Below are 26,108 nucleotides of genomic sequence, written 5' to 3' on the forward strand. Positions count from 1 at the left end.
TCATAGTAAATTAGGGGGGAAGCCAGAATTGAAGCTTACATCCCTTCTCTTCCAATGAAGCATCCTCTCCACTCTGCCCCCCACCCCCTGACCTTCCTTGAAGAAACATCACCTTGGAGCTGACAGGATCCTTGGTGAGCATCCTATAGATGAAAGAACTAAGGCCCAGAGAAGTACAGGACTGGAACCACAGGGCAGAAGAAGTGCCAGCACTACCCCATTCGGGCTCAAAAGCCAAAGTGTCCTGAAAGTGTCCCTTCAACTCAAAAGAGATTTGAATCTTCAGGAGAAGTTCCTAAAAAGGCCTATTCTTTCTGTGTTCCAGGATCCTCTTGTGTAAAGTTAGAGGTTTGGGATCACTTGATGATCACTTGGGTTCCATAGAATCATTCCATTTTGTGGTTCTATAATAAATGAGTCTTGTTCCTAAGGAACTTATGTTTCAAATTTTTCCTGTGAACACGCAATCTGACTTTTTTTCCCAGAGGAATCAGTGGTAGCACAGCTTGTTTGTGTGGCTGGTTGTGAACTGTTTAAGGCCTGATTTCTCATGCCAGCCCCACTTTCTGCTGAGGTACAGACATGGCCTGGGTTCCAGGTCATTGTGAACCTTTTGTGGTCTCTGACTTCAAGCCCTTCAGGCAGAGGTGGCCCTCTGTCAAGCCCCAGGGAAGAGAGGAAAAGCCAGCTGTATAGGAAAGTTGTTTTTTTAGCATCCCAGAGGCTGAGGATTTCTGAATGGTATTTTGTATGGGTTTTTTCACTTTGAAATATGGTGGAGAGAAAGGGGAACATGGTGGAGGAACTCCAGAAAAAGGAGAGCGATAAAGGAGAAAAAGAAATAGAGAAAATGTGAAGGGGGTAAAGCAAGACCGAGAAAGGACAAAACCATCAACGGAAGGCACTCTAAGATTCTCTGTGAAGAGACAGAAAGGCAAGAAGAGAGAAAGTAGCAAGGAAGAGTAGATGGACTGAGGGTCTTTCATCTGTGTGCACCTGCCTGTCTCACGGCAGATAGTTTAAAATCCCAGACTTAAAGTTGAAAGGGTACCTTAAGAGAGTATCTGGTTTTAGCCTCTTACTTTATAAGTGACAGCCTTGAGACCTAGAGAAATTTTTAAAATGCCAAGACTCACATGTATAGCCCTTTGCACAAGGACTCCCTCTGGGGCTAGGGTTTCTTGGGTAGAGTGCTGTTTCCATTCTCATCTGTGTTTCTTGTCTGCAGTTAGTCTGTCCTTTTCTGGGATGTTCTGACTAGAACCTCCTGCCTTCTAGCCATGCTGTTTTTTTCTAACTAATTTTAAGTTTCTCTTATTGCCTTTATACAGGATATACTGCGGGGACACCATACAAGGTCCCACCAACCCAGAGTAATACTGCTCCGCCCCCTTACTCCCCATCACCCAACCCCTATCAGACGGCCATGTATCCAATCAGAAGTGCCTACCCTCAGCAGAATCTGTATGCCCAGGTAGGTACATGTGGAAACTTGGGCCCACCTTTTTGGCAAGCAGAGAAGCCACCAGTCCTGGTGGGGTGGGGTAGAATGAGGAAGAGAGGGAAGGAGAGTTCGTGTCTTTGGACAGCTGTCACTATTGTATCATTGAAGTTCTATGCCTCCTGTCTGCCCCTCTCCCTTACTCTGCCACAGCCTCTAGAGGGGTGATATACGAAACATTCAGAGTAATACAGCCCAGAATGTCAGAGGGACAAGTGCCCTTTGAGTTCATGTATTCAGATCTTTTGTTGTGTAAGTGGGGAATCTGAAACTACATAGGGGATTGACTTGTCCAAGATTACACAAGGAACTGTTGGTTGAGTCAGGATAAGACCCCGTATGTCTCAGTCTTCTCTCCCTACCATACTACATCTCTCCTTCCTTGATAAAATGTGTAAGCCATGTGGGGAGAGCAGTGCCCATTTGACCTTGGGCCAGTTACTCTGATTCTGTGCCTTAGTGCACACCTCTGGGCTCCTTAAACTGGACAGTGTGCACTCTGGTGGGGAGGGCTGTGAGTCAGGGAACATAAGGCTCCAGCACAACATGGCACATTTTTCTAGAATGGTAATTCTGCATAAAGTTTAAGTGGCAAGAACACATCTTTAATTAAAAACAAAACAAAAAATCCCAGCAACTATATTATAGAGTAGGATGCAAAACTTTTGAAAGATAAAACAGTAGGTTTAAGATAAATTTCTCTCTCTCTGATAGACTACTTTGGATTTTGTATACTCTCAGATCTCTGGGGTTACAAATCCACATTCTGTGGCTCATGGCATTATTAGAAACATTTGAGAAGGCATAGATTAAGATGATCTGGAGGGCCCCTGTCTACTACCCATTGAGGTCAGCAGGCCTGTGGACTGTGGCAGGAAGCAGCCATGTGATCCAGGCAGTGGGAAGTTACCTCAGACCATTGTCTCTATCCAGGGAAATAAATATTAAGAGACATCTTGGGAAATACTGTCCATTCGTGGCATTTTTTCCAATATGTACAAATGTTAGCATTTAGACCAGTGTAATGATACTAATAATCATTTGTATATATGTACAGTGCTCTGGAGTTTATCAAGCATGGTCATAGCCTTATTAGTTGTACATACAACCAGATACAAACATTTTAAAATTCTAAAATGAAGGTTAAGGGAGTAGAAATGTTATTCCATTAGATTATCATAGCAGCCCTAAGAGCAAGGCAGGACAGGGTTAGAAACCCCATTTTTCAGATCAGAAGCTGAGCCCAGCACTGAACTGTCCACAGTCGTATAGTAAGGCAGGAATATATGAGGCTCCTAAGTGGAGCCCAGACCTTATGTCCCTGGACCGGTTTTTCTCCCACCCCATCCCTTAGGGTCTGTGAAGAGCAGAGGTTCCTCTCCCTTCCCTCCATCTAGCCCTACCTCTTCAAAAGCCTATGTGACCTCAGCCTCTTTCTCCCAGGGAGCCTACTATACACAGCCGGTGTATGCTGCCCAGCCCCATGTCATCCACCACACCACAGTGGTCCAGCCCAACAGCATTCCTTCTGCCATCTACCCGGCACCTGTCGCTGCCCCCAGGACCAACGGCGTGGCCATGGGCATGGTAGCAGGCACCACCATGGCAATGTCTGCAGGTGAGGGCAGCATCTACATCAGTGTCCATCTCTCTCCTCCAAGAACTCAAGACAGTGGAGAACACAGTCATGGAATCATCTGTAATAAAGCATGAGAAATCCTGTGCCAGGATTCTGGGTGCCCAAAGGAAGGATTCCCTAAATCTGTCTGCAGGGATGAAGGAAGGTTTTGCCAAAAGGGCACATGGAACTAGTCCTTAAAGGATTATGAGTGGCTTACCAGAGAGATGAAAGCGGAAAGGGCAGTTCAGGCAGAAAGAACACGAGTATAGCGTGTTCAAAGAATGGAAATGGTCCAAGGCAGGTAAAAAGAGTGGTATGGACTTGGGAGGGTGGCTGGATCTGCAGATAAAGATAAGATGGTAAAGAGTCTTGAATATCTTTAGGTAACAGGCAAGGGATTTTAAACTAAGCATTCTCTGGTAGAAGCAGTATTAGAAGGGCAGAGGAAGGAAGTGGGGAATCTGCCAATATAGTTTAGGAAATAGATGAAGATTCCAGAACCCAGGTAGCAGCAGGGGACCCATAAAGGAGGACACAGGGTCAGTGCTCTTTGGCAGGCAGGATTTTAGTGACCTGGCCAAATAATTATTAAGATAGGAAGAGGAGTCTGGGATGACTCCCCATTTCTGGTGTCACTGAGGTAGAAATGACTGTTGGGCATTCAAATGAAGAGCATGAGATGATAAGAGGGTTCTTTTAAAGAATTAGCTGGGTCACCATCTGAGGGAAAAGAGTAGTAGGCAGGAGGTGGAAGTTTGGATTTTATTCTGCCTCTAAATAGGGGGGCAGTTAAAGGCCTCTCATATCCCAGGCCAGGTGAGCAAGCTCAGTGCCTGCTTTGTTCAAGGCATGGGGACCAGAAATAGACCAGACCAGGGTCCTGCCATTGAGTAGCCCCAGTTTAGTAGGAAATAGACACATAAACTAATGATCACCAACCAGTCTGATACATAAGAGAAGGATACAAAGAAAAATACAAAGAGGAGGCCACCAAAGAAGAGTGATTGATTCTGCCACTCAAGTATCAGAAAAGGTTTCCCTAAGGAGATGAACACACTGGCAAGGTGGAGATGGGTGACAGCAGTTCATTAGGCAGGTGAGAGGGTTGGGAATTCAGCCATGTGGAAGATCATGGCTTCATCCTCTTCATCTCTGTGCCTGGTCCAGCCTCATCAGGTTTACTTTTCTCTCTCTGGATGCTCAGGTACCCTGCTGACTACACCTCAACACACTGCGATTGGGGCACACCCTGTGTCCATGCCTACATACAGAGCCCAAGGAACCCCTGCGTACAGCTATGTGCCCCCACACTGGTAAAGCCTGCAGCCCATCCAAGTAAGTAGAACTCAGGGTGGGAGAAGTAGTTGAACAAAAATGGAAATTACTCCAAAGCCCCTAGTTGTAGGCAACAGTTATCAGTTGCTTTCCTGATCTAAGTTCAGTAATACCACCCAATAGCTGTCACTTTACATGTATTCCAGATCCTTTTCATTCGCCATCTCTGACAGTAGCTCTATGAAATAAGGATCATTTACTCTATTTTATAGATCAGTATGCAATTCGATATTACTTACCCAGTAAAAATAAAGCTAGGACTTCATTCCTCCGGTACTAAATACCATGTTTTTACCTTACAGTCTTCAGACTTCTTGTAGCCATGGGACTCATTCTTCATATGAAATCTTAACTAAATCAGATTTAGCTTTGGTTGGAGCAGGGTGGAGAACCAGAGACCCCTCGGGCTGTCCCAGACCACCAGCTTCCTCACTGCTCCCAGCAGTGCCTGAGGTAGCACCAGTGAACTACAGGGCTCCAAACATGTCAGTTAGAAATCCTCTGCCTTCCCTCATCCTGTCCTGCCCTCCACCTCTTTCAGAAACCCTTGGCATTAAAAATTTCCCTATGTGCAGGAAACAGGCAGCTTTACTGGGAAGACACAGAAGGGGTCCATTTAGGGATCCTCCCAAGTGGAGAGGCAGAGGTCCTCTTCCTGAAGTGCCTTGGAAATACCACTGTCACTGATGACTTTCCCCCTTCTCCCTTCAGATCTGGAGTCACACATTGTATGCAACTACTCAAGTCTTACACAGGTGCTGGAGCAGTTCCCTAGCAGCACCACCTCTATTTGCAAGAAGAGACAACGGAAGTGCAAGGGTCACTTTATGCATCTTTAATGGTTTTGGTTTTTATTTTTGGTTTTTGTAAAAGCTGCTTTTTCTAATCTCCTACCTTTCCTCCACTCTCCCCCTCTTAGTCACCTGCCCTTGCAACTCCACCCTCTCCTCTCTGACCAGGCTACATCCTCTCTACTCTTCTTCCTTTCTTCCCTAGACATTCAGTCCCCAGGGATTCCAGACTGGTGGCAAGCAGAGAGTGGGGTTTATTGCAAAGGTTCATTTGAGGGCTCAGTTTCATTTGAAGAGCATAAACAGATGTGACCTTTGGGTCCAGGGTAGGAACACAGTAAAATCTGGATTGTTACTTTTTTGGGGGGTTTCTCAAACAAGATTAGTGTAGGACATTACCATGTCCTGAAACACTTGTACTAGCCACTGAGAACTATTGCAACAAACCAAGAACAAAACCACCTGATTATATAGGAGTGTTAATAGCAGCTTAATACACCAGGCTGAGAACCTGGGAAAACCAGATTTTTCCTTGGGAGAACTTGGGGGAGGGTGGGGGAGGGAGGGCACTGTGGGAAAGAGAACGAAGAAGGGGAAAGGGTACTTGCCTGGTAGCTTTGGTTTGAAAGGTCTCAGGCTAAATTGGGCCTGGGCTATCTGATTTGCACGGTGATGTTAACTGACCTGGCACTTCCTCATAAAGTGACTTTACCTTCAGATCTGTGAAAAGGCTGCAGGGTGGTGAGCTCCCATTGTCCCAAGACCTTGGAAGGTCATGTGCCCTGATTATATAGGAGTGTTAATAGCAGCCTCTGAGCCCTCACAGATCCACTCTGATGAGGAGCTTCCTCTTGATTAGAGTGGGAACCAATGGCATTTCTCTCCCTTTCCAAACCTCAGGCCCTTCCCAGTGCCAGGGCTCACCCATCTGTCTGTGGGACTGGCAGGCAGGCCAAACTCTTGGTTACCTTGTGCCATTCATGGCCAAAATGTAGGAACCACATTCCTGGTGGGTGCTGGTAGCTCTGAAGGTCAGAATAGTGAAGGAAAAGCAATAGCAATAAATATTTCATAGACTCATGGAACTGAAGGGACCTTAAAGATCATTTCATCTGATTCCCTATTTGACATATAAGGAAACTGAGGCCCATAAAAGAGGAAATAACTTCCCTAGACCTGGCTGTAAACGAGCATTAAATGCAGCCTTCCTACCTAGGAGCATGTTGCCTACAAAAGTTTACCTATGAATGGATTGGCTTGATATTTTTAAAAATTAAGTCAGCAGCGCCCACATCTGGTGGGCTCTGGAAAAGTCTCTGGGCTTTTGTTTCTGTTCTTTTTCTCCATGGATTCCATAGGGAGGCAGATGAAGACTAGGCAGAGGCCATGTGGGGGCAGATGGCAGAAAACAGGAAATGCAAATGAAGAAATGGCATTTAAACTTTGTGAAAACATCTGGAACTTTTGCCCTGTACTTGACTTCAACCGTAGGAAAGAGAGCAGGTGGACTCCCTGAAAAGGAGAGGTCTCATTTTTAAAACAGTATCCCTCTCATCCTGAGAGGAGAGGAAAGATTGGGAGCCATCAGGAGAGGAAAACAAAGATGGGACCCAGGAGACACAGACCCATCTGGGAGTAGAGGAGTCCCTGGGACAAGGAGGCCCCCGCTGGTCTCAGTAAGGAGCTGGGATTGCTCAGCATTACCCACTTGTACCCAGTGCTTGGCTGGGCCAGCAGCCTCTTTGGGGTGGGGCAGGAACGTGGTGTGTTACTGTACAGAATGGGATCACTGACAACATTTGAGACTTTTCATTTTAAATTCACACAAAGTTGAACACGCTCCCCATCCTACCTCCGAAATTTCTCTAAAGGAGGAAAAACTGTTGGGCCAGAAGGACCTCAGCTGGCTTTCCACGGAGCTTCAGGACCAGTAAGGAAAAATCCAACTGTTCTAAATGGTCTGTTTAGTTTTGGGGTGCTGAAGATGATTGGTTTTGAAACAAAAGAAAGTTTTCCAGTGTTAATCCATTTTTTTGCAACCCAATCCTCTTTGGTTTTGGTTGGGTGAAGGTTGTTTTAGATTGTCATATGTGTTTGAAAAAATGCCAAAATATTAATAATGATAATAATAATAGGAAACTTTTGCATTTGTTTGGTGCTTTATAGATTACAAAGCACTTCACAGCCTTTAATTTACTGGTCCTGAGAGAGGACAGGGTGAAAGTTACTGTATCCATTTGACAAATGTGGACACTGAAGCTATAGAAGAAAAAGGAATTTGTCCAAAGAACAGAATGCTGATATCCTGACATGCTTCCCTGAACCCTGCTGCCTCCAGGTGGGCCGGGGTAGAACCACAGAACCACAGGGAAAAAGGAGACCTAGGAATGACTTTGTTGCTTTGGTTCTTTCTCCACCAATATTTTAAAAAACTAGTACCTCACAGTTCACAAAGCAGTTTCACATACATCATCTGGTTTAATCCTTCCAGCAATCCTATAAAATGGAGATTTCTCCCATTTGATCCATGAGGGAATTGAGGCTTGGAAAGGTGAAGTGACATTCTAATAAGTGGAAGAGCCACTTAAATCCCAGTTTGTCTGCTGCCCACACAGGGGTTCATGTACTCAAGCATATATACTCTGTACCCTACCTTAGCCTTCAGTGTATAATTCAAGATCAGAGAGGTCCCAAGGTGAAAATAAGGTGTTGAAGGGCTATGGTCTAGAAGAGTCCAGGCCTAGCACCCCATTTTCAGTGTGATTATAGGAGCCATTGTTTAGCTGGTCTCACTCTTGCCTTGACTGAGATCCACAAGCCTGACCAAGCTTGGGGAGTCACCGCAAAGGGATGAGCCCCAGGGGAGCAGAGGCAGTCGTGTGCCTCTGGTAGGGTGAGCACACCTGGTAAGGTCACAGGCTTGTTGGGAGGTACCATGTCATCCAAACATTCTGGATGAAAGTCAGAGCTGGAAGGATCCTCTCATTGTAAGAAATTGACAGGCAAGTGAGGGCAAGGAATTTTTCTACAAGACTGAGCTGCAGAGCTGGCATCAGCATACAGACCCCTCCCTACATGCCATAAGCTTGGTGGCCAAGGACAGTGGCAGAGGTAGTTCCAGCTATTAGCTAACCTGCTAGGCTTCCCCTACTTGTACCTAACTTCCTTTCCTCACCAGCCTGAGAGCCTGTATATTTGAGTTTGGAAGTTGGACTGCCCCTATTGGTAAAGCCTGAAACTTAATCTTTTGCAACATTTGGAAAAAGGTATATTACATTTCTTCCCCCCAAAGACAGGACAGTTGCTAATTCCTCTCTCCCCTGAAAATAATCCTACAGTGTGTACCCCCTTTCTCAAGCCCATTCATTCCTTATTTAGTTCAGTCGGGACACATACACACACATCTGCCTAGAACTTTTGTGGTGTTCAAAGTACTTTGACATTGATTCCCAAGATCCCCCTCTTATAGATGAAAAAACTAAAGCTAAAAAGGCATAAGAGACTTGCTACAGGTTACATATACTCAAAAGCTCTGCTTTTTCTGTTGGCACCTGCTGGGTCTCTTGAGTGACAGATCTGAAGAAGGAATGGGCTACCTGTCAGTCCCCAAAGAGAGGAAGGCTCTATGGAGATGGGAAACTCGGCACTCCTGGCTGAGCAGAGTTTTTTGCTTTAGAACAGGACCTATGAGGGGTCTTGGGGACCCAGAGGCATATTCATCTGACAGCAGAGGGAGCATGATAATTGGCAATGAAAGTCCTCACTTGAACAAAACACTTGGGAGTATAATACCCAGGACCGAAGACATGTTCAGGTGCAACCCCAGCTATCCTTTCCATTGAAAAACCCATGTCCCTGGGAAGCCTGTACGTCCCTCCTTTCTGGTCCGAGAACCTCTGTCCAGACCCAATAGGCTGGCACTTGAGGAGGACCTATTGTAGCTCTGAATGGCTAAAAGCATGTCTGGACTCAGGTCCCTGGACTTGCTTTTCCCATCCCTAGAAAGACACTGAGCAAGTAGTCCCCTGTGTCTTGCCCAACTCTTTCCCCTGGCTTCACCTAAATTGTTCCAAATTTGAGATACCCCAGTCCCCGAGATCTGGGGGAATTTCTCTGGAGGAATTGCCTTGTCCTGAGGGGCCTGCAGAAATAAATCATGTGGGGCATAACAGTGGGGCAGGTCCCTTGGTCACTAAGTTCTGGCATTCTCATTATGCAGAAAATACACATCCAGGGCCTCAGCAAGGCACTGAGTCCCGCCTGGAGCTCTACAGATCAAATTTGTTGGCTCTGTTCTTTGAGCAGAGAGGGAGGGCCCAAAGGTGACAGGCTTCCCATTCTGGCCCTTGTTGTCTTAGTCATGTAGTATTCTGGCTGGATCAGTCATTTAAATATCACCATGGCATTTATCCTTGGTTGCTGTTGAGTGAATGTAGATCCTCTGCCTTTCCATCCTGTATTCCATCATACCACTTCAGGATGTGCAGTCCTCAGCAGCTTGCCAACCTTGGGAATCCTGAAAGGAGAGGTTGGGTAGTGGAGTGGGCAAGTGAGACACAGACTTCATGCCATTGTGTGGCACCAAGGGAGTTGAGGCCTGGCCTACCTCCAGAGGTAGGATAGCAGAGGAAGAAACCCAACCAGGCTAACTGATCAAATTACACACCTGAACCTCTGAGAGCTTAGGCTTTTATGGGCTTTCTAAGCCCATAAATCTGCTGGATTTTGTCCTTTGCCTGTCTATTTGCCCATCTCCTAACCCTTTGTTTCTGGCAATAGGCATTGCAAGGCTCCAGGGCCCAGCCTTCAAAATTCCTGGCAAGCCAGCTTCAACATTCCATGGGCCAATCTTGCCTGAGCCAGACTTGAGCCCACTTCCTCAGTTTTTCCAGTTAGGTGTTTTCTATCTTATATGTTGCTGAGTCCAGCCCAAAATTCAAGTGAGAAACACAGGAGTTGAAACTGGCTGCTACAAAACCAGGAAGGGAAACTGCTTCCCTATGGCAGCACTTGCTTCCCAATGGCTGCATCCGTAGTCTCTAGTTATCTTTGTTGTTCTGTGGGCCCTGTAACCATTCCAGTCTCTAGAAGGGGTATTTCCCTTCCTGAAGAGAACAGATATAACAGCCTTGCAGATAAGTACCAGCTTACAAGAATCAAATGGGTGAAATCAGCTTTTGGGCCTGACCCCAGCAAGACCAGCATCTCTAGGCTCTAAGCCTTCTCCTCAAGCCTAAAGAATCAGGGACAGAGTAGGACTGCCCAGTGACCTTGTCCTCTGGGTCAGCTAAATGGTCTGGAATTATGGTATGACTAAAACTCCTCTTTACCAAAAGGCAGGGTCTGTAGCAATCTGGAGTTCTGTGTGTTGACCTTTAAAGGCCCAAGAGGCTGTCCCCATCTCCTGACTTCAAGGCATCTGCATCCCTGTTTCATACCACATGACAGAGAAACCTGTTCTCATGGCATGTGAGAGAGCATTGTGTATGATTTTGTATTTTTTAATTCATTTTAATCTATAGATTGGAATCTAATTTTTACATTTCATTGGAACATTTTAAAAAGTAATAAAAATATCTAAAATAATATTAATAAACCTTTGATGGTGTCTTCCAAGTAGTTTGATCAAAGAACTTTAGGTGTTTTCAAAACACAGCCTGGAGTGTAAAAATTGGAAAGCCCCATGGCCTCACTTGTGTGTATGAAGTGTAAATCTGGTTTTGTTTTGTATTCTTTCAGGTTTTGTTTGTTTTGAAGATCAGATAGTGATCACTCTGAAAGATCAAAGCCAAGAATTTGTAACTATGATATTTACTGTAAGTTGTAGAACATTCAGTAACTATTAAAAAAAATTTCCAAAAAAAAAAAAAAAAAAAAAGAAATCCTAGGTGACCAGACTGAGTGGTTCTTGGGGGAAAGGTGTACAGAAGGCTCAGAAGACCACCACCTGTGCCTGTGAGTACTCTGGACTTCTGCCCAAGTTGATTCTAAATGTGTTTTCATCAGTTGCAAAATACCTATGCCACCTCTCATGGCAGACATGGCAGGGGTTCTGCCCCCAGAGTTTCACAGTTGAGGGTGGGGGTGGGGGGAGAGCAGATAAAAGTGGCAGTTGCTAAGGTAAATGATAAGGGAGCCCAATAGGGCCATTACTGGTAAGAGCTGTTATCTGTGTGTGCCTACCTTATGGCTGGCATTGTGCTGCTCTCTCTGTGCTTGTGAATTCAATCCTCACGATGCGATGTGAGGTGAGCCCTCTAAGCCCCGTCCTACAGAAGGGGTGCTAGGGAGTGTAACTTGGCTAAGGGTACAGAACTCATAAAGGACAGTTGAGAATCATCTTGATCTGGCTCCAGAACCTGGGCCCTAAGCTCCATTCTCTTGCCCCTCCAAGAGGAGGCAATGCCTGAGCTTTCTTAACAGAGTAAATTTGTCAGATGAGAAAAGGGAGGGGTTGACACGTTATAGTTAGGAAGGAGAATTGAGGGCCTCCATCCAGTCATCAAGTACTGTCAGTTTTTTCTCCTGAACACCTGAATCATTTCTCCCTTCTGGGCAAAGCCACTACCTTACACCACGTCTGGGCTTTCCTCACAACATCATCACATTCAACATTCCTTTCCAGGATCTGACCCTCTACAAGTTATGCCTCACACTGCAGCAGAGCCCTTGTTTCAAGTCCTGCTCCAGGTAGCTTTTCCTCGGGTGTGTAGGTAGTGCCTGCTGGTCCTGTACAACGGACATCCTGTTCGAGACTTTGGCAACTTTTGTTGCTCCAGGAAACTCCTCCAGAGTTTCCTCTCAGTCAGTTGGATCCTTGGTATGACGCGCCCCTAGCCTTTTCCTGCCTACCCAAGAAGTTCCAGAGAACCTGTGTCTAGGCACCCCAGGGAGAGGCAGGGAGGGTTCAGACATCAAAGCACATCTGCCCAGCTTCTGCCCAGGAGAAAGACCTCTGTCTCATGCCGGCCTGGGACCCCCACCAGCAGCTCCTCCCCACACATCCCAGGTTCCATCAATTATCACTTCTATTTTTTTAATGTCCCTCAGGCCTCCTGTCGTCATAGGAGTTTAAATGTGTACCCCTTTTACATCTTTAAAAAACATGTAAAACAACGAAATAAAAACCCTCTCTCCAGATCCCAGGGCCCCACCAGCTATGGTGTTTAACAGCCTGGCTTTGTAGAAGGCAGTTGTCTACAGGCTGATGCTGACCCCATTTCCTCACCTCCCTCTCCCTCAATACACTTGCACTTGGCTCTGCTCTCACCACTCCCTTGAGATGCCCCAAGTACCTGTGTTGATTAACCCAAGAAGGTTGCAGTGCTTATGACTGCTCAGCAGCACCTGTGACCCAGCCCAGATCCCCACTTATCCTTCCCTGGCTCCCAGATCAGCTCTCCCTCTTGGTTTTTTTCCCACTTCCTTGGCAAGCTTCTGTCTTGTCCCTGGAAATGCCCAGTCTTGGCAGAAATGTCCACTTGAACACTTCTAGATAATCTTGTAGCATAGGTATGTCCTCCTGAGAACTTGAGGCCTTCGCATCCAGCTGCTTCAGATCCAGCCCAGCTGGGTCATGAGCCAAGCCAACACTGCTGATCCTAGGACTGTTTCTCTATCCACCTGGCCCATCTGTCCCTAATACCTTGACCCACAACCCACTACCAAGCCCTAGGGCTTTTGTCCTAGAAATCTCTTAAATCCATCTGTTTCCTTCACACCCACAGTCTGGCCTCCATCATTTTCAGCCAAGATTCTGTAACAGCTTCCTTCTGGTACCTCTTATGTTCTCAGTGCTCTTTTGCCCATTCTCCATAAGTGAAATGATCATGCTTTTCCCCTTCCTAAATCCTTTGGAGGCATCTTGGTGTCCTTGGCAAAAGATACAGTTTCTGAGAACCCTTGTGACCTGCCCTCTGCTGTCCCCCCTTTCTAGGTCTCATGCTTTAGTCACACTGTACTTCCAGTTTCTCCAGCTCTTCGTGTTTGTGTTGATGCCTGGCCTTTGCACATGTTGCTCACTCTGCCTGGAACACGTTTCCCCTCTTACATCTTCCAGCCTCTAGTATGTTTTGCTTACCCCCATTCATCTTCCAAGTGACTGTCACTTCCTCTAGAGCTGTCCTGTCCAACACAGTAGCCACTAGCCACCTGTGGCTGTTAAGCATTACAGCACAGTTTAAGTGTGAAATACAAACTGGATTTAAAAGACTTAGGACAAAAAAAGAAAATAGCTCATTAATTTTATACTGACATTGAAATGAAAATATTTGGGATATATTGGGTTAAATAAAATACAATTTAATGTTATTAAAATTAAGCTCGCCTGTTTCTTTTTACTTTTCTTAACATGGCTATTAGAAAAATTTGAATTATTCATTATATTTCTGTGGACAGCACGGCTTCAAGGAGACCAGTCTCTACCTGCCATGAAGTCTTTCTAGCACATGGTACACAGCACAGAGCAGGGCTCCAGCTATATGGATAGATGACCTGGGGGAGGCATAGGAAAAAGAAGCTCCTCACAACACCGCTTTCCCACTTTTTATTATTCAGTAAATGGTTGGGGATGTGAGGATAGGACAACAGCAAAGTTTCAATAAATAAGAGAAAAGGGGATGGGGCAGTGGGGCCCACGCCTGCACAGTCCCACATAAATAACCAGGTTGCCAAGCACACTGGGAGTTGGGTGCTGAGGGGGGCAGTCGCCGGCGCTGCCCAGGATTTGGGGCACAGATACACACCACGGGGACAGAGAAACGACTGAGATCAGATGCACCGCTCACACACCTCTTTCCCCGAAGTTCCTGATATCTTGGGGACGGGGCTAACTGGGCTTGCCCAGGTCAAGTTTGTTTTCTCATTTTCATTAAAAACTGGGGCGGTGGGGCAGGCACATGCGTTATGCTCCTTCTGAGACAGCTCCACGGGGACCCTGAGGGTTGAGGCCCTAAGAGCAGCAAAAACGGGGCCAGATAAAGCTACTAATAGGAGAGGATGGCAGAGAGTCAAGCTCTTCCCCTACATGGGACCCAGCCGAGAACCTGCAAGGAGCTGAGGTCCTGGGTATTGACACATCTTTCTCTCTCTGCTTCACAGTCAGAAAAACTGGGACTCAACAATGGCCAGGGATTTGCCCAGGATTAGAACCCAGGAACTCAGCCTCCCAGCCCACAGTTTTTTGTTGTCCCTTCCCTTTAAAGGACCTGTTGGAAAGGGAGGAAAGAGCAAATTTGTCCTAGGATCCTGTCAGAGGCAGGGGGTGGCTAATTGCCCAAGGTGCAGGGCCAGGGGTGCCAGGCAGAGGCCCCTTTCCCCCACCAAAGCCCAGCTCCCTGTGGTATGGAGAATCCTGTGGGCTGCTTGGATCTGGCGTAGGCTGGGACGGGTCAGGTGCCTCCTGCAAGGGAGGTACTGGACAGCAGGGACCAGGGTGGGGCTCACAATCTGCTGCCATTCAGTGCCTGCCGGCCTGCCTCCTTCCTCACTGGGGTAGGCAGTCCCACCTCCAGGCCTTGGCCTCTGCTGTGTTGTCTGCTGGGCCATTGCTTCTTGGTCCTCACAGGCCCAGCTGCAGCTCTGTCTCTTCCAGGAAGCCTTCGGAATCTCCCAGGACAGGGCTGCAGTGCCCTCAGACTAGATAGCCCGTCAGATGACCAGGTTGCTTTCTCTTAGCCGGACCACATAATGGTTCTCCTGTAGGAAAGGGGTGAGTTATCTGAGCTAAGTCAAGGGTTTGTCTGGGCTCCTAAAAAGCAGCCCCTGTCCAGGGCCCTCTATACCCTCACCTGTGACCTGTTTTGGGTCCAGTGCCCCCTATACCCTCACCTGTGACCACAACTTCTTCCTCTGGCTCTCACCTCAGCCTTGTTCTCTGCTGGGGGCTTCAGCCACTTAGTATGGCTTCCACCACTTCCTAGCAGTGCCTGCTGCTCAGGGGGAAGGCCAGCTTGTGGGGAGTCGGGGAGATCACCCCCTGAGGGCTCAGCCTCCGTGATGGTCTTCACCTCAGATGTCCGCTGCTCAGGAATTCGAGCCACACGGAACCTGTGAAGAGAGGGCGTCTGAGCACCCCAGTTAGAGGTGGGGAACCATAGACGCAGAGAGGTCAACCCTTGCCCAGGGTCAAACAGCAAGTTCCATGGATCGAACCTTAAGCCTACTGTCACCTAAGCCTGAGCCCTTCCCAGCACCCTCCCACGCAGAGATGAGCCCCCAACCCTACCCCCACACTAGGTTACAGGTAGACAGGCCCTTGCCCTGAGGAGCCCCAGCATGACTGGAAGGACCTCACTGCACTCTGGCTACTCAGCTTCCCAGAGAGATACACTGAGGCACAGGAAAGGTGGGGTACCTTCGAGTAAGATGTTCAAGGATTAACCCAGAGCCCTGCCTCCCCAATGGCTGTCAAGTCTCTCCCTGACCCAATGCCTGTGCCTGCCTCACCTGCCCACAGACAGGATGGTGATCTCCCCCTGGCGTCCAGCCTTAGGTGCCCAGGCCGGGTTGGGCAGGAAGCTAGGGGCGGGAGTGGTGGCAGCTGCGGTCTCAGGAGACAGTAGCACCTCAGGCCACTTCTTCTGGCTACAACGGGAACAGCAGGGGCCAGAGAGTGAGGCCAGACCCTGTACAGTGTGGAGGTGGTGGCGATGTGGGCAGACATGTGGCATGTTGTGGGGACCTGGTGGCAGCCTGTAAAAAAAATAGAAGTGGAAGCCAGAAACCCCAGGAGGTAGGCTGATCATCTGTGGGTTTTGAGCCCCGTCCTTTCTGACCTGTCTGCTTACCTGGGCATAATAGGCCTGTGGCTTGTCGGTACCAGCTGTCTGCTGTGATACTCCTTCAGCAGCTCCTCCAAGGCCGCCGCATTCTCTGTGGGCAGCTGCAGTCATAACCTTGCTCTGGACCATCAGGGGCACACATACCCCATCCCAGGCCTAGCCTTGTGCCTTTTCCTCCACCCTCATCAGATAAGAACAGGAGGAAAGGGGGCCAGTGCTATGATCAAGGCAGGGAAGGGCAGAGCAGGCTGCCTGTCTCAAAGGCTCTGGGAAGAGAACTTCCTCTCCCGGGCACTGGAGTGGGGTCAACCATTCCCTCACCTTTCTTCTCTGTGATGAGACGCACCAGTACCCCAATAGTGTCCTCGTTAGCGTCCTCGGCCCGGCAGGCAGGGTTGATCCCTGTGGAAGAACAGAAGGGCCACCATCTCAGAAAAGCCTGAGCCAGGGGCTCTAGGCTCGGGAGCTATGCCAGGATCGGCTGGCAGAGGGCACCGCAGGCCGTCTGAAACTTGCAGCAGAAAGACCACACGTGGGCATACGTACTGGGAGCCTGAGGCCTTGAAGGTCTGGAACTGTAGGCCTTGGCTATGGCTCAGAGAAGTCCATTATCACCTTTACTACTCAGCATCACCGCTTCGTGTACCCATCAACCCCAGATGCTTTGAGATTTCAGGGTCATCTGGACTTGTTGGGCTCTGCAGAGCGGGGCGGGATGGTGAGCCTCTTAGGGACCTGCCCTCTCCCCCCTCAGCCTCAGGGAGCTGCGGGCTGCCTCAGTGCACACCCTGTCTATATAACTATTTAACAGAGGACCCTGGGTCAGCTTTGGGCTAAAACCTCAAGGGCATGAGCAAAAGACCACTAGGTCAATCCCGGGGCGGGTAGCCAACAAAACTCGCCAGTTTGCACCCAGGCAGCAGCCAACAGTTAACACAAGAAGACACAAGGCTAGGAAAACTAGTGCAGTCCCGGGCAAAATGGCCCTGAGGTGCCATCTTCCTGTCTGAAGCCATTGTCCTTTCCAGCCCCCTCCAGATTTCAGTGTCAGGAGTTGGGAAGGGCTCTGGCCAGGAAGCCTGGCAGCTGGTGTAGGAGACGCCATTTCAATCTTGATTCAGCTACAGGCTCCTGTGGGCCCAGGGCAGTATGTGTGCATGTGGGGGGCACCCTGACCAACTGCCCATCAGGGGACAGTAATAGAGAGGGGAAAAAGGGGAAGGGGTCCTGGACCCTTGGGGTGGGAGGAATGTGTCTCTCCCCCTGGCTCCAGGGGTGTAACTCTAACCTGGATCTGAAACGTGAGCCCCTTGCAGTGCCAGCCTTCCTGATATAGGGAGTTCCTCATGCTCTAGGCCAGATGTCAGAGGTTACTTTGAATACCAAGGAGACAGTCTGACCCTTGAATCAACACAGTTATAACCCCCCAAAGACCCCAGAACTCTAGAATAGGGTGGGAATCCCATTGAAGCCTCCTGACCAGCAGCCCTGTCTCTCTGCTCAGCCCCCATCACCACACCACAGGCCCCCTCACCCTCCTTCCACTGGGCCAGTCTGCAGCTATCATCTCTGAGGCCCCACATACAGAACCTCCAAGAGATGAGTCCGCCACAGACCTCACCCTGTCAGACCCTCCAGGCAAGGCAGATTCCCTCCAGCAGCCCAGGCTGAGCCTCCCCACCATGGGCCTCCCTGCCCCAGGCTGGGCCGGGCCTCACCGCTGCCTCCGCCTGCAGGGCCAGGCCCAATCTCCTTATGGGCCGTGCAGTGGTAGCCCTTCCGCTTCAGCAGGTTGCACACGAGGATGCCCAGCAGCCCCATGAGGCAGAAGACAGGCACGATGGCAATGACCGCGTATTGTGTGGCTGTCTCCTCAGGGCCACCCGCCCGGGTGCTGTTCCCAGGCTGCCGTGTCTCCCTGCCACTGCTGGCCCCAGCTGCCACCTCCACACCACGGCGGGCCCGCCGCCCCCAGACTGAATACATGGAGGGTGAGGCATGGGAAGAGAGAGAGAAACAGATACGAACAAAGAGACAGAGAGGCCCAAGGCCTGAGTCAGTATGGGGGTGTGGGGGCAGATGAGTCCAAAGCTACCCACTGTCTGCCAGGCCAGGGAGGCTGAGGCCAACCCACCCTTCCCCTAGGTTGTGGCAACCTGATCAGTCAGCCTAAGCAAGATCCCCAGCCTAGCTCTTACTGCAGCGCCAGTCTACCAGTCAGTGGCATGCATGGCATGTGCATGGGCACAGGGACATGGGATCTACCCCCCCATGACCGGAACCTTGGATTCACTGTGTCAGGTGACTGACTCAATGGGTGAGAGGAGGTGCGTACATGCATGTGTGCAGGCATGCACGTGCAAGAATGGGTGCTCATTCACCTCATGGGTCTCTCTGAGGAGTGGGGAAAGGGGAAAGGATAGGAGCCCACTAGTCCTACGAGACTAGCTATGGCTGCCACTTGCTCGGGGGGGTCTCTGCCACTCTGAAACAAAGTGGGCAGACTCAGAGCCAGTAGAGCAGTTGACCACCTCCTGTGGGGCACCCTCTGGCCACATGCCCTCCACTGGGCTGGGGGAATGAGGACCTCTCTGCCCCTGGATGAACCCTGTGGGGCCTCCTGGGCTCAGGCTTACAGGACCCCCCTCCCCAACACATTCTCTCACTAGTCCTAGCCCCAAACTCACCGTCACAGCCACGTGTACCCAGAGGTGCCCAGGAACATGGCTGACATGGAACACGAGGGGCCCCCTCAGGGGCAAACCACCTGCAGGGAAGGAAGATGTCACTGGGGCCCAGACACTGAGGCCCAGAGACTGCCCAAAAATTATCCTTCAGAGAGGCTGGACTCCTACTCTGACACCCTCATTGGCCCTGACCCATCCCTTCACAGATGGGAAGAATGAGGCTTACTCAAGGTGGGGGTGAAGCTGGGACACCAGGACTCAGGGGCCCAGTAGCCCCACAACTCTGTGACTCACCTGGGCTGGCAGCCTCCACAGAGTGCATCTTGAGTCGCGGTGCCTGCCTGGGCCTCCAGCCTCCCTCGCAGGCTGCAGCGGGCATGGGGCTGGCATGGGCTGGGGCCCCACGAGGTTGAGAAGGTGCCTGGGGCACAAGACTTGCACAACGCACCCTGGCCTGGGTCCTGTGGGAGGGAAAGGGTGAGAACAAAGCCAGGAGTTAGGATTGAGCTCCCTGAGGCAGCCAGACTGGGGGGCTCCCCACCCCCTATCGCCCCCACAACTTTCCCAGGACAGGTTGACAGGCAGGGCAGTGCTCACCAGGCTGGGCTCCTCCCCAGGTGGGCACTGCCATGGTGTTGTTGAGGTTGGAGCGGCCGGAGGCCAGGGAAACAGCTGGAAGAACAGTGCGCAGAAGCAGGCTGAAGGTTGCCAAAGTGCTGGGGTATGAGGCTTCTGTAATATTTATTCAGTGACCACACAAGGCCACCCAAGCCAGGCTTCAGGGACAGTCTTCTAAACTCACTCCCTCACGATGCAAGCGAAGCCTGTCCTATCCCACACCTACCAGACTGCCATCTACCTGGGAATTACCTCTGCGTCTGAAAAGGGCTGGAAAGCCCCAGACAGGGCCAGATCAGGACCTCCAGCCCTAGAGTCTCTGAGTCACACTCTCTTCCAGCTTACCAGGGCAACAAGGAGGAAATACTTCTGAATTCCTCTCAAATCCTGTCCCCCTTCCTACTGCCTTCCACATGGCCCCCCACCCCCATCACAGCTGGACATGTCATTAACTGGCTCCTGTTTATCATCCCTGGGCTACATCTGCAGCTGATGCTTCCTATTCCGGCCCCTTGGCTGTGCCTCCAGGATCACATCCTCCTCCATGACACTCTCCCTCTCCCTTGCAAGGCTCCCCTGTTCACACCTGTGCTCGAACAGGATACAACACATCCCAAAGGAAGGATCTTCCCACTCAATTTGTGATCCCCTAGCCCATTGTACCTCTCAGGTATAAGCTGTCTGCCTTGAATCCCTCCTGTTCAGGGAAGACCCTGCAATACTAGCCCAAGCTGGCTGGGGGGCAGCCAGCACAGAGTAGAGCCAGCTGCCACAGAGGGTAGAAGGAAAATCACACAGGAGGCTCTGGGGACCTCTTTGGGCCCCAGACCTGGCTTGCTGCCAGCTGCTAAGTTCTAGGAGGCTTCATACAAGCAGTGGCTCTCAGTGAAGCTGGAGGCCACATCTCACTCCCTCCTCACCTCATCTTCTAGAATTGCAGCAGAAAAATGGACCCTAGACCAGACTCCAGGGTACTGCCTGAGGCTATAAGTCTGTAACCCTGAGTTACACAAGGCTCTAGGCAGTTGATCTGAGTCTGATTCTGGGATCTGGAATCTGAGGTTCCTAGACCAATACAAATCGTAAACTCCAGCATCTAAGGTGCTAAGGTTCTTAGGCTCCAAACCCCAGCCTCTTCCTCACTTTCCTCCAGCTCCCCTGGCCTTCCTGCTTGGCTCTGTTCCCATGCTGGTCTGCCCCCGGCTGTCATCTAGCCCTCAGTCATGCCTGCCTTGCCTAAAATGCCAGCAAGTCCCCCCCCACCCCCCTGTGGAGAGTCCTCCCCCAACTGCCACCCACCCACAACCCCCACACCCTAGCTTTCCTTAGCCAGGCTCAGGACACTTGTGTCTCAGGTAGCATGAGAGGGGATAGCCACAGCATCCCCTCCTGAGTCACCATCTTGTGCCAAGATAGACCAGGAAGTGCTTTTTAGGGTCTGATTCCTCAAAGCAAGAGCTGAGTAACCAGCCCCCACCCAGTACAGTTTCCTGAGCAGCTTCCACATCGCCCTCTGCAGGGCTGGGGTGCAGGCCCCAGAGTTCGGCTTCTCTGGTTTTCCCATAGTGCCAGCCCCAACTCACCACGAGCAGGCAGGGCAGGGGCCCGCGTAGTATGCTCAGCTTCATCCTCGGGCCCCGTGGGAACTGGCAGCCTAGGTCAGACAGAGGGAGGCTCAGGGGGATGCAGGAGCAAGCAGGCAGCTGCTGTCCTCCCAGCACTGTTCTTAGGACAACGAGACTGGTCAGGGAATTCACTAAGTACTCCTGGGGCAGGTAGAGCAAAGGGCAGCTTGGACTAGGCCACCTGGGGCAGGCCTGAGGGGCTGGGGGCCTGGCTGGACAGCAGCCTCACAGGGTGGCACAGGATGGAGGGAGGCAGAGGGCTCTGCAAGGCTTGGGGAGCTTCTTGGAGGAGGAAAGGCTTCCTTCCCCTTCCATAAACAACCAGGCGCTGAGACATCACCAGGGGAGCCCAGAAGGAAGGAAGCCTGAGGTGGCTCTGATGGGGGGGGAGCTGAGGGGCTTAGCAATCCTTATCTCCAACCCTCCGGACTCCTCCTGCTACATGTAGAGGCCCGGCAGAAGCCCGGCCCTCTCAGGTTTCTCCACCTTTTCTCTTGCGGCTCCTGCTCCAACGAAAAGCCCTTTCCCTCACCCTTCGAAGCCCAACTCAAGGGTCTCTCTTTCCAGAGGCTTCCCCAGACCTCCCTTTCTCCAAAGCCAGGTTGGGGTCAGCTAGGACCCTCAGAGCTCCTGTGTGTCCCCCCTACTCCCACCCATCAGGGTTCCGGTCCTCCCAGTGGACATGGCCCCGAGCTCACACCCAGCTGACTCCCCGCAGAGAGTTGGGGCTCGGTGGCAAACTTGGGGCCTGGGGAAGGCCATGGTCACTTTCAGGCCAGGATACTAGGGAAACAGGTCTGACAAACAAAGACCAGGCCCCTGGCCTCGGGGAGCTCATGTCCCAGGGGAGACAGATGGCAAACAGAGAGTGGTCCCCCTTGCCAGGAAAAAAATTATATGGTGAGGCACAGAGTGACTGGGGGTGAGTCAGGAAAATTTCAGCAGTGACTCTACAGCCCTCTGACCTGAGGCTGAGGATACCCCAAGCTCAGATTGGCCTCCTCTTGAGAAGAGTCTCCAGCCTTGTCTTTTTCCTTCCCTAGATGAAATGCTTTTTTATTTTTAGACAAACCAAACATTGCAGGTGAGGGAGTATGCAGGAAGTAGGGTTCAAATAAGACCACAAAAGGGATTGTGGCAAAGAGAGACAGTTCAGTGATGTATGTCCAAGAGGACTGGCTTGGAATTCCATGTGAGGGACACCATATTTGTTGGGTGCTGCTGGCCCAGGCCCCCCAGCAGGCCGGAGGGACCCTGCCTGGAACTCAGAGTTGCCTGATGCTCAGCCACGGACAAACGGGCAGCTTGTGGGGGGACAGGGTCATGTGAGTGCCCCTTGCACCCCTCCCCCGTGGTGGCCCAGGCTTCTTGACTGGAAAAGGAGCCAGCGGAACCTGATCCCACTCTCCTGACCAGCCTGGCCCTGCACAGACCTCGATGGGCCAGGGGTTTGAGTTACGCCACGGGGGGATGGGGAGGGGCGAGTCACATCATCTTGGGGCTCTCCAGGTCACCGGCAGCAGCTCTCGGCCCAAAGCCAGTTTGGGGAAAACCAGGGACAGGAGAAAGCCAGGCACAGGGTAGGGCGAAGGCTACAACCTGCTGTCAACACCCGGCAAATGGTATCCCCTGACTCATCCCCCCTTGCCTCTCCTCAGACTTGTCACTTCTAGAGAGTGCTGCTCCCACCTCCCCGGCCCAGAGCCCTGTGCCACCTCATGCCAATCTTCCCAGGGTCCCTCTCGCCAAAGAACCAAACCCACAGGCATGGCTGGTTCTGAGCCTCGAGTCCTCAGGCTGTCGCCATAGACTCAGCACTCCTCCATGTCTCAGGGTGGGCCCATGGGGCTGAGAAGAGGGGACGTAAAAAGCCAGAGGACGAAACAACCAGAGGAAGGAGAGGTTCCACTGCTGAGCTGGCTGTACCTGCAGGGTGACTTGAGCCAAAGGGGAGGGCTATGCGACTGCTCGTCTCCGGGTGGAGGAGCTGTGAAATCCAGAGACCTCCAGGAGGAAATCGGGGATACAAAGGTCCAGAAATGATGCTGTACTCCACAGACGCTTGCTGCCTGGTGCCCTCACGCCTTCTAATTACGTGCCTTCTAATTACCCCAAACCGGCACTTACTCCAGTCTGGCTGCAGGAGTCTGCTTAGGGCCGGTTCCCTGCAGCCCCACACTCAGACTGAGCCCCAGCTGGACCTGCTGGCCAGGCTGCCCAGAAACCTTGCACCCATGCATGTGTACACCTGCTGCTCTGACCTCCCCTCTGCCTTCACTTCCCTCCAGGCCTTTGCAACTAATCCCTTAGTCCTGGAACCTTAACCTAAAAGCAAGTTCAGATCAAAGCCCCTTAACCTGGGTAGGGGTTCTATGAAGGCCCCATCCCCACCTCTCTGGCCTTGTTCTGATGGCCAGGAAGTGACCTTCTAAAGCCAAGCATTCCCTGAGGGCTTCCTGGAGGAGAAGGGGTGTCAGAGATGGGAGGTCATCACCCTGGGAAGGAAGGGCTCCCTCAGTCTAAAGCCCGAGACCTCCTCTCCAGCTCCGAGGCATAGACTGAACACTTTTTCAGTAGTGTTCTACGTTGGGCCTGGGGGTTTTATTAGAGAAAGAAGTTAGCTTAGAGTTCACTCACCCCAAAGTCTCCTAGCCTAGGCCATGTCCCCACTGCCACCAATTCCCTATGGACCTGAGCCCCTCGCTTCACCTCATTGGGTCTCAGTTTACTCATCTGCAAAATGGAGGTGTTCATCTCCCACAGCAAGGCTGTCATGAGGTTGAAGGAAGGTAATAGGCCTAAAGTAAGTGGCATGATTTCCTCCTATGACACCCCTTTCTTTTCCTCAGCACCTCTTGTCCTGGTTTCTAATTAAGCATTTGTTTGCTTACTGTTTATTGCCTGTTCCCCCACCAGACTGCAGGAAGGGCAATGATGTCTCTTTTATTCACCATGACCCCCACACCTAGCCCAGTGTCTGGGGCAGGGGATCCCCACAGAACAGACTCACTGAGGTGGGGGGAGGGCTTCCTTAGACTCACACAGCCCCATCCTCCAACAAAAATGCCCAGTTAGAATGAGAAATTCCCTGGAAAAAAGCCAAGCAGTAAAGCCCCAGCTCAGGCCCTAGGACAGGCAGGAGCCCCAGAGAGGTGCAGCCCTGGAGGCCTCAGAGAAAGCGGAAGCCAGGATGTCCCGCCCACCCAGCTCAGGGCAGCTTCCCCTTTCCCAGAATTAAAGCTCAAGTCACCCAGGCCTCTGCCACGTCCCACCCAAGCCACTCCCCGCCCAGCTCCAGCCTGGGGTCCTCCCACCACCACACACCCATCATCTCACCCTGGGCCTCCTGCCTGGCCTCCAGTTCAGCTTCTCCTTGCGGCCAAGGTGTCCTGACACAGGCCCAGGCCAGCACCCATCACCCTCAGGAAGGCTCCAAGGAGCCCCAGCCAGCTGTCCTCCCAAGCCCCTCCAGCCACATGTGCTTCTTGGTCCCTCAGACGCACTCGTCTCTGACCTCGGCCCGTCTCTGACCTCGGCACCTCGGCTGGCCCGTGTACTGCTGTTTCCTCTGCCCAGAAACCCCTCCCACGGCCCTCCCAATACCTACTCTCCTTTCAGAGCTCAGCTCAGTCACTTCCTACTGGAAGCACCCCCATCACCACTTCCCCCCTCAGCATTATCGCTCTGCGGGTGACCTGCCTCTTTTGCCAGCCCCTTCCCCATGTACCGGGTTGCACCCCAAGCCCAGCGCCAAGCATGGGTCCAGCCTACCGGGTACGTGGGGAGGCAGGGGAAGTGGGGATCTGCAGAGGTGTGCTCAGCAGGGGGCAGAGGGGGCCAGAGAGCGGGGTGATGGTTAAGGAGCCGAGAAGCTGGGGTTGGTCAGCGGTGGGTCTGGATTAGGATTTGGGGCTCCAAGTCTCGTGGAGAACAAACCCTGCAGTCTGCCTGTCTCGCTCTGCCCTTCACTGGCTCTATGGCTGTGGGTCCCTGCAGAGGGCTGTAGTGAGGGCAAAATTCAAGAATTCACAACAATCCTCAGCATAGAGTAAATCCTCAATAAACAGGCACTTCTCTCCACTGGGCCTCAGTTTCCCCATCTGTGAACTGGGGCAGGGAAAGTGGCACATACTTGACAGGCAGGTGTGAGGGAAACTGAGACTCTGATACATTTGCGCACAGTGCTTGGCACAGAGCCAGGCACACAGGAAGCCACAGCAAAAATCCAGGAAGAGGAGGGCACAAGAAAGGGCGAGGAGTCTGGTAGCCTGGGTGGGCAGTGTGGGGTCTTACCAAGTTTCAACTGCAAGCTGAGGATCTCAGACCTGACCTCAGAGCCTACAGGAGTCTTGAAGAATCGATTAAGCAAGGGAGGGAGAGACTGGGACGATTTGCATTTCACAAGCTTCCTGCTAAGCAGAGGTGGGAGGCAGGTACCTGTCTAGCTGGGCTCTTCTGTTCCCCAGCCTGCAGCACCGGTCCTCCCTCGGCCTCCGGAGGCCAGGGTTGCCTGGAAACACAGCTGGACACAGGACTCCCCTAGCGGTGGCCGTACCTGAGGCAAGAAGACAAAAACCGCCCATCAATGGAGAAATCGAGGTTAGTGAGGAGCACGGTGGTTCCCTGGCAACAGGAGCTGAAGTAGGGCAGTGCCCACAGTGGGCGGCGGGAGGGCAGCGAGGCCCCACCTGCCTTTCACCCCCTTCCAGCAGGGGCAGGGGACTGACCCCCCGCCAGGCCCTCACCCTGGGCTGCCTCCACTCTTCACAGGAGAGGTGTCCCCATTTCCCTGCACCTCCCACATGGGGAGGTCCCCTGTACAGTAATGGTGAAGCGGAGATGGAGTGCAGGTTTGCCTGACTCTACTTCCTGCCTCATTTTTTAACCCTCATCTCCCTTCTGTCAACTCTCACTCTGGAGCCTGGCCCAGAGCCTGCTGTACTGTAGGTGGCCCAGGGTGCCTGCCAACCTGATGGCGGAGGCTGGGGAGCTGGTAGTACACAGCAGGCAGTTCCACCAAGGGGATATTACAAAGGCCCTGGGTGGGCCCCAGAGAAAGAGGTGCTGCACCACCCAGGCAGGCTTAGGGACTTTGAGATTTGCCTCTCTGCACCGCATTTGCATGCTGCCCTAGGCTGTGCCAGCTCAG

The 26,108-nt window shown here is 51.5% G+C and overlaps 2 protein-coding genes across 5 annotated transcripts in view; one reads left to right on the plus strand and one right to left on the minus strand.

Moving 5' to 3' along the window:
- Positions 1-13,568, plus strand: part of FAM168A (family with sequence similarity 168 member A) — a 247,712-nt gene extending 234,144 nt beyond the window's left edge. For all 4 annotated transcript variants that reach the window (XM_077113640.1, XM_077113641.1, XM_077113639.1 and 1 more), the window contains 4 exons: positions 1,332-1,474; positions 2,945-3,119; positions 4,327-4,457; positions 5,169-13,568. In XM_077113640.1, the coding sequence (XP_076969755.1) occupies positions 1,332-1,474; positions 2,945-3,119; positions 4,327-4,439 (431 nt within the window). In that variant the 3' untranslated portion in view covers positions 4,440-4,457; positions 5,169-13,568. The remainder of the gene's footprint in view (positions 1-1,331; positions 1,475-2,944; positions 3,120-4,326; positions 4,458-5,168) is intronic.
- A 214-nt stretch (positions 13,569-13,782) lies between these two features.
- RELT (RELT TNF receptor) lies at positions 13,783-24,326 on the minus strand. The gene is made up of 11 exons (XM_077113638.1): positions 24,296-24,326; positions 20,918-20,988; positions 19,314-19,388; positions 19,011-19,177; positions 18,717-18,796; positions 17,748-18,005; positions 16,351-16,431; positions 16,036-16,120; positions 15,695-15,940; positions 15,109-15,295; positions 13,783-14,944 (listed from the first exon to the last, which is right to left on the minus strand). The coding sequence occupies exons 2-11, from the start codon at positions 20,960-20,962 to the stop codon at positions 14,897-14,899; spliced, it is 1,272 nt and encodes a 423-aa protein (XP_076969753.1). The 5' UTR covers positions 20,963-20,988; positions 24,296-24,326; the 3' UTR covers positions 13,783-14,896.
- Positions 24,327-26,108: the final 1,782 nt, after the last annotated feature.

Source organism: Tamandua tetradactyla, chromosome 8 (genome assembly GCF_023851605.1).
Source record: "Tamandua tetradactyla isolate mTamTet1 chromosome 8, mTamTet1.pri, whole genome shotgun sequence".
Lineage (NCBI taxonomy): Eukaryota > Metazoa > Chordata > Mammalia > Pilosa > Myrmecophagidae > Tamandua > Tamandua tetradactyla.